The sequence below is a fragment of the Aphis gossypii genome, chromosome 1 (genome assembly GCF_020184175.1).
Source record: "Aphis gossypii isolate Hap1 chromosome 1, ASM2018417v2, whole genome shotgun sequence".
Lineage (NCBI taxonomy): Eukaryota > Metazoa > Arthropoda > Insecta > Hemiptera > Aphididae > Aphis > Aphis gossypii.
The window spans coordinates 81,331,883-81,340,430 of record NC_065530.1 but is presented as its reverse complement, the minus strand read 5'-3'; the positions used below and the strand labels follow the sequence as shown (position 1 = coordinate 81,340,430).

At 32.2% G+C, this 8,548-nt stretch overlaps 1 protein-coding gene across 1 annotated transcript; it reads left to right on the top strand.

The window, feature by feature from the left end:
* The first annotated feature begins 998 nt into the window (after nt 1–998).
* On the top strand, nt 999–2,450 carry LOC126548840 (ATP-dependent DNA helicase PIF6-like). The gene is made up of 2 exons (XM_050210737.1): nt 999–1,095; nt 1,708–2,450. Exons 1-2 carry the CDS (start codon nt 999–1,001, stop codon nt 2,448–2,450), a joined length of 840 nt encoding a protein of 279 aa, XP_050066694.1.
* The last annotated feature ends 6,098 nt before the right edge of the window (nt 2,451–8,548 follow it).

Genomic DNA, 8,548 nt, shown 5'->3' with positions numbered 1-8,548 from the left:
AAGCTTCAATACAATAGAGAAAATCCTCGATCATTTTCACCTGACTGAAAAATTCATAATCGTAATCCTATATCCTATAATCCTAATCGTTATGCTTTAAATTTAACATTAGTTTACAACAACCAAAATTTGTACTATGTTTTTTCCACAACCTGTCCAGCTACGATGCGCATTTTATCGTAACCTAACTCGGTTATGATGCAAAAAAAAAATGTTATTTTAAATAATGAAGAAAAATTTATTTCGTTTTCATAATACATAAGTAATTCTTTCCCAATAAAATTCATATATACGATAAAGTTTATGGCGTCAAGCTTATCCTGGCTTGCAAATAATCTGATGACACCCAGATACGATAAGTTTAGAGAGTTAAGAATTCTTCCACCGGCGATATATTACTCTTAACACTTGATGATGTTTATCCATATGAGTACACTGGCGGATGAGAAAAACTATAAGTCGATACGTCACCAAGGCCGAATTTAGAACAGGTGCCGCCCTAGGCCCTTTTAAATATGCCGCCCTATCCCAAGAAAAAAAATGTAGTAAATATTTGTATTACATTTTTTTTCATTTCTTACAAAATTTGCTACCCTAACCCAACGGGCCTAGGCATAAATACCGCTCTGTACGTCACCTGAAAAATATTTTTACAGAGCCTGAAGTCAACGAAGAAGAATATGAGCACGCAAAGAACCTATAAACCACTTTGGTTATTGGACGCGTATTTGGACATCTATATTTTAAAATTCGATGTGCTATTATTATCAGATGTGTTTGAAAATTTTCGAAATTGTGTTTGAAAACATACAATCTGGTTTTTGCATTTATTTTATGGAACTTGGATACTGCTTTTACTGTATGCTCAAACACACATCAATAAAATTGGAGCTCTTAAGTGACTATGATATATTATTGATGATAGATAATGGTAAGTTTTTTTTTATATATAAATATTTATAATTTAATTTCTATTCTAGGTATACGAAGGGGAATAAATGCAAGCAGATAAACGTTATGCTAAAGCAAATAATGAAAAAACACTAGATTATGACACAGAGAAAGAGAAATCATGGTTGACATATTATCAAGATTGTAAGTGTAAATATTATATTCATATATCTATATCTATACTACTACTTTATAAAATTAAGTCGCTTTTTTTTGTCCGGGCTAATCTCCGAAACTACTTATTCAATCGTCGTGCAATTTTTTTTAAATTAAAGAGAATGTCGGGGAGTGGGTTTATAGCATAAATTATGGACCTAACTCCTGTGAGTTATAGATTTAGAGACAAAAACTGAGTTACATCGGTGGCGCCCTCTAGCAGATAAAAATATAAATATAAATATAATATAAATAATAATACAAATATCGATAATGGTAAATTGATGCAGGACTGTTGTCTAATTATTTGGGACGAAGCGTCAATGTCCCAAAAAACTTCAGTTGAAGCTTTAGATAGAACGATGCGAGACTTGCGTCATAATAATAGTCCTATGGGTGGCTGCACAGTGTTGTTCTCTGGAGACTTCCGTCAGATCTTGCCTGTGGTTACAAGAGGGACAAGAGCTGATGAAGTCAACGCGTCATTGAAAAGATCCTACTTATAGCCTTATATAAAAATATTAGAACTTAAAACTAATATGAGAGTGCTATGTACAGATCAAGATAATATAAATTTTGTCAAAGATTTACTTTTAATAGGCAAAGGAGAATTTCAAGTAACGAATGATAAAATAAATATTAAAAGTTTCTGTAATTCAGTACCCACTATAACAATATTGATTCAAAACGTGTACCCGAACATTCAAAATATATCTTCTAAATCATTGAAATGGTTTCAAGAAAGGGCTATTTTGTCACCAACAAATGAGCAAGTCGACAAAATAAATGATTTGATTTTATCTAGGTTTGACGCTCAATCACAAATGTACTATTCAGTTGATACAGTTTTAGAAAAAGAGGATGCAGTCCATTTCCCAACTGAATTTCTTAACTCTTTAACACCTCCTGGAGTCCCACCACATAAACTGATTTTAAAAATAGGGGCACCTATTATTTTAATGAGAAATTTGAGCCCACCCACACTTTGCAACGGTACAAAACTACAAATCAAAAAATTGAGAAGTTCATTACTCGAGTGCATAATATTAACAGGCTGTGGTAATGGAAAAACTGTTTTAATACCAAGAATACCAATTATACCCTCAGATTTACCTTTTAAGTTTAAACGTATTCAATTCCCCGTTAAATTAGCATTTGCAATGACTATAAATAAGGCACAGGGACAAACACTTAACGTTGCTGGAATTGACCTAAGCGTTCAATGTTTTTCTCACGGTCAACTATACGTCGCCCTGTCACGTGTGACATCCAAATTTAATTTGTATATTTTTGCCCCTGATCCAGAAAAAGTTGATAACGTTGTTTATAAAGAAATTTTTTAAGTCTTTGAATAATTATCAAAATACTGGCATAATTCATCTTTTGTTCCATCCATAGTTATACCTACAAAATGTACATACACAATTTACATACATCTGAGAAATCTTGCAATAGCGAAGCATTGCCGGGTCAGCTAAATTGATATAGGTAATTGAAAAAAATAATAAAAATCTTCTACATAACAAAACGAATATATTCCACACTTATATATAAAATTTACTGTAAAAATTAATCAAATTAAATATCTGATATAATTCATATTAAAGTCTTCACATATTCCTAAACACATATAAATGTACTGAAATCTAGCAATAGCAAAGCATTGCCGGGTCAGCTAGTATTTATATATTTTTTTCTTTTAGGTAACAATTTATACGGCTGGGTCAAATCCGAGTATGGATAATCCTTCATGGTGTATTTATGTTGGTTAAACCTTCACTACAAAGGATAAACGATCTAACTGAGACATCTTCGATAGAACAAATATATGATGTTGATAAATCATATCCACAAGACTTGCACGACGAACCTAATGACTTACCGTTTTACCTCACAATTCTATACCTAAGGATCAAAGATGAATAAATTGATGGACACTTTTGAAACGAAGAAGAATATTACATAGTCCATTACCATAGTGTACAGCAAGCAATAACTAATGGCTTGATAGTTGAAAAAATAAATATTATAATACAATGTAACATATATATATCTTTTTTAATATTATAATTAAATAGAGTTATTCAATTTAATTAATCAGCGTGATTAGAAGATTATATTAATTTGAATACTGAAATGTGAAAGAAAGCTTTGGACGAATTCGAGAAAGATTTTTTTTCAAACTGATGAATAATAGCATTTTTGGTGACTATATTATTACCATTAAAATCATTTTTAGATAATTTTTTATTTCATTATTATTATTTTTTTTTATTTAGGGAAAATTATGGAGCAGGTGCGTCGTTTTCAGTGTTAGATATATCTAAAACCATAATGTATGATTATCACTACAATGTCATTCAAAAACACTATGGGAACAAATCAATCTCATGTACACTGATACTGGTAAATTAATAAACTGTTAATACTAATTATATTATACTGTTATTAATTAATATAATTATTTTAGATTCAGTGGTATACCATATAATGACTGATAACTTTTATAACGGTCTGGTGAATAACCCAATATAAAGTTAATCTCATGTACATGGTTATCCTTGGTTTTAATACCTTACGACTACAACCGCTGACCGTGTATTTGCGCTGTACGCTAGTTACGAGCAGTGGAAGTTCACGGTCGATGGCCACCGGAGTTACCCAGCGAACAGTCAGCCGCGTGTCATCTAAGGATCACAAACATCGAGGTGTACCCGTACTAAAAACGCTGGCCAAGAGTCACCAGCGCCCACTTGGTCTAGACGTACGCTATCCACGCACCATCTGTTTTTAGTTACAGACAACCTCCGTCGATTGTATCTAACGGTAGATCGGATGGACGCCCAGGAGGAAACAGCGTGTCGAAGAAGCTTGCACTCCCCCGGCGCGAAGGCGGTTCACCAGAGGTCTTCTCCTGCCAGCATATGGCACCCACAAAGAACGAAAAGTTCCAGCCACCACGATACCTACTGGCATTAGACAACGGCACACCTTCAAGAGATATACGGGCATCTGCCTAGAGGGCGTCAGCGAGCCGACTGGGCCCCTCCACCCGTGGTACTGATTTTTCTCCCGTTAGGTAAGCCATCATCAGTCGGATGTTCGACCGCGACTTCTCAAAATTTGCTTGACTTAGCAAGGATTTCGGTCGTCTTTAATTTATATTTATTTTTTTTACTCTGACGAGCACCCACGTGGCTAGAACTTAATCTTGGTAGCTTACCTTTTGCCAAAAGGTTACTAGACAGCCGGCCGCTCCAACGCCGCACCGCGGGCTTCTACTCTGTTCGGGCACGATGCAGACACGACACGACTGCTTCGATGGCTTCCGGCTACCTTTCGTAACGTCAAAGGTAGGACATGGTCCGACGTCCACCCACGTCAACTGAGCAAGGTCTATCGATCATGGTAGACGAGTTGTCAGATGCTAGCCCAAGAACACTCACCGCAGTACGCGGAGACATGCATGGAACAAACTAATACCGAGTCGCCTTGCTACCTAACCTATGCTCCGACAACCACACCGCCGACTTCACGGCCGGCTAAGGGAGTATCCACATGATGACACCGGACCACCACCCATGGAGTTGGTGGCCCCACGGGTGACCCTGCCACAACCAAGGGGTATCTTGGCTGTACCATGGACAATTTGATCATAGCTGTCCGCGAGGCGGTATTAGTCATTTCCGCCAAACCCGACCCGCACTGACACTGGTAAATTAATTAACTATCAATACTAATTGTATTATACTATTAATAATTAATATAATTATTTTAGATTCACTGGTATACCATGTAATAACGATCTGGTGAATAAACTAATATAGTTGGATAGGTAGTATGGATACATCAAATCTCCTCACAACCCATCAATGATACATTGTTGAACGTCGAAAAATAATAGAATTTTTTTTTAGTTGAAACGGGTGGGTTGATAATTACGGAATTTTGCGCTCTAAGGGCCAAGTCCTATGCCTACAGATTAAAAAACCAATGGTAAATAAAAAATAAAGGCGAAAGGTATGTATTCGAGGTCATATTATTAAAAACCCTTTGACATTCGATCACCATAGGCCATGTTTGTTTGGCAAACTGGATTTAGAAACATGTAGGCAAAATGTATCCATCTGATCATTTCACACCAATTGATTACACTCTATAACAATAAATTGACCTATAATTGTTTTGAAGACAAAAGAGTAGTATTAGAAGAAAACATACATGACTATTCTATTGGTCATTATTATTTATAAGACACAGTACATTTTAAATAATTATATTTTTTTTTATTTAATTTTGCTTAATTATTTTTGATTTTTTGTAGGGAATGCATAGAATTTGAAGTAATAGAATCGGAGCTAGTAAATGATAAAATGTATTTGTATTCGTTTTTAAATATTATAAAAATAAATTATGAAATAACTGAATTTTTTCAACTATAGGTATGTCTTTAATTGAACCACTTTTAGCATCCGATGTCAAAGTAGTTATGTCATTATTACTTTTAATATATTTATTCATTGATTTTATGTTTTATTTTAAATACTAATTGAGCCCGAAATCTACGCTTTCGATACTGGGCTGCTGAAGGCTGTTCTTTTTTTGGCGTCATGATACAAAATAATTATACCTACAATTATTTATTGATTTAAATTCAGGCATCTCGGTTGAATAAATATATAAATAAAGTATTATTAATAGTTTATTATTATTATTATTATTATTACTATTATTTTGGGATGGCCAGACGTCCCATATTTTACGGGAAAGGATCTATTTCAAGCCTATTACGCTGTCCCGACATTAGCTTCCGGATGGTTCCGAATTAAAAGTTTAATGTAGATAAACATGGTTAATAAACAAGTTTAAAACTTGTCCAATAAACAAATGCTTGAGTTCATATTAAAAATTAACTAAATATAAAAATAAAAGTTTATATAATATTATAATGTCATATTACAATATAATAAAGCAAAAGAAAAAAGAAAAAAATGATTTTATTAAATCGTCGTATATTATATCAATGTTATATTAAATTTAAGAGAAAATATTAGTAATGTAATTTTTATACTTTGTGAAATAACCAAAACTGGTAAAATTAATGTTATATAAATTAAAAACTAATTTAATTATTGGATTATGAGTTGCAACAAAAGTAAAAAGTACGATAAAATGGTACACTTATAAATATTTCTAAATGTCTATGCAGAATATAATATAATATTTAACCATTGATTAAATATAAATTTTATATAAATATAGTACAGATTTACAAATAAATGAATTGGTTAAAAATATATGAATATACAACACAAGTTATGGTTGACAAGAAAAAAATCTTAAAACTTAAATTTAACTAATATTAAAATAGGTATACCTTAAATATATTTTACTAAACACATATTTTTCTTAAAATATTTAAATGAATACATGTATTAAATACATTTAACATGCAGCATAAACTTAATTTTTTTTTTTTTTCGTATGGCGTATTAAAGTCCGGGAGTAGGCCCGAAGGCCTAGTTCGGACGCCTATTTGGCAGAATTTCTAATGGGGCACCCGTAGGTTTCTGCCATGCCCCGGGGTGGGGGATGGCGGCACTTATTCTTCGGACACCGTGACTTGCCCGAAGAAAAATGCCACCCGGTGACCGCGGATCGAACCAGCGACCGGCTGCGCCGCAACCGACGCCTTAGATCGCACGGCTACCTCGTCCCCATAAACTTAATCATACTGTACAAATAGTTCCATACTATTAAAAAGTCAACATGTGTTATAATTTCAACTGACTTACAACTGTATTTTTGGAACACATTAATATAAAAACGGAATATAACATGGTATTTTTTTCTTCTGGTGTGCTCTTAAGTTTGATTTAAATGTGAAAGCCGCATTGCACTTAACACATGTGTATGGTTTATCACCTGAATGTATCCTTTTATGTTGAATTAAATATCCAGAGCTACTAAAGGTTTCCAAGCAAATGTCACATTGAACAGGTTTTTTAGGTTTGTTATAAATTATTATAGAAGAACCTGTTGTATCTGACTCAATGTGGAACTTTTTCATATGTGTTAACCGACGGGAAAGAGTACTATATGTTTTCTCACAATAATTACATTTGAATCGAAGAGATTTAATAAAATTCTTTGAATCTTGATTTGAAGTAAATTCAATCAATGGTTTTTGATCATCTTTTATTAACATGTGTTATTTTACATGTAAATTATAAGGGCCTTCCCTACTAAATTGTTGATAACAATATTGACATACGTATGGCTTACGATCCATATGCATATTCATGTGATTTTTAAGGCACAAATATCAGCAAAATCTTCATTACAAGTGGTACAAAACGTTTATTTTTTTCTTATTACGTTTATTTTTTTGTTTAATATTTAAGACATGGTAATTGTTCTCCGTTGAATTATGTGAAACAGTCAAAATCATTGATTCATTACCATTTGGTAAATTTATTTGATATGAATTATTTGTTTCTATGACATTTGAACTCATGTATTTTTCTTCTTTAATATTTGAATCTGGCCAATTGTGTGTTATTGAATGATGAGAAGCAACAGATACAGCTGATTGACTGTTCAAAATGTCATAGGAAGTAATTCTATCTTTGGAATTTGCATTTGAGGAGTATTTTTCTCGCTTAGTATTTATTATATTGTCTTGTATCTCATTGTACTTATGATGTTTTTGAACGTGCCTGTTCAGGCCAAATCTTAATTTGAATTTTTTTCCACAGTATTTACATTTATTTGTTTTTAAATTTAATTGTTTTTTATCTTCTGCCAGGTGATTTTTTAATACATCATCGAAGTTGTTAATACTATTAACTGTGACATTCTATAAGGAAAAAAATATTTATAAAAAAAATAATTAATAAATGTTGTAGTTTTTTCACGGAATTCTTATCGTAATTGGTTTACCATGCATAAGTGGTATACTACCTACCCTTTATGTATAATATTACCTATTCAATACCTACAACTGTACTTATATACATACATAAATGTAAATATGTACATAGATTATAACTTATAAAATTTATTATAATTTTAGAAATGTCGCTTATACAATAAAAATCTCTACTACATAGTGTATAATATATAATTATATTTTTTGAATACCAAATTTAAAAAGAATATTACCTGAGATTCAAAGGGTAACTCCACATTATTTTGGTTGTCAACACCTTCAGACATTCCAAATGTACTATCACACAAATAATCATCCACTATATTCTCTGGAACAATTTCAATTGTACTATTCCACTCATAGTCATCAAATGTATCAGTTTCAATTTTAATAATTGTTTCAACATTTTCTTCAACTTTGCAAAATTCACGATTTTCCATAGTATTTTCTACACATAAAAATGATAATATTAATTAATTAAAATAAGTGTATGTAAATTATATTCAATCT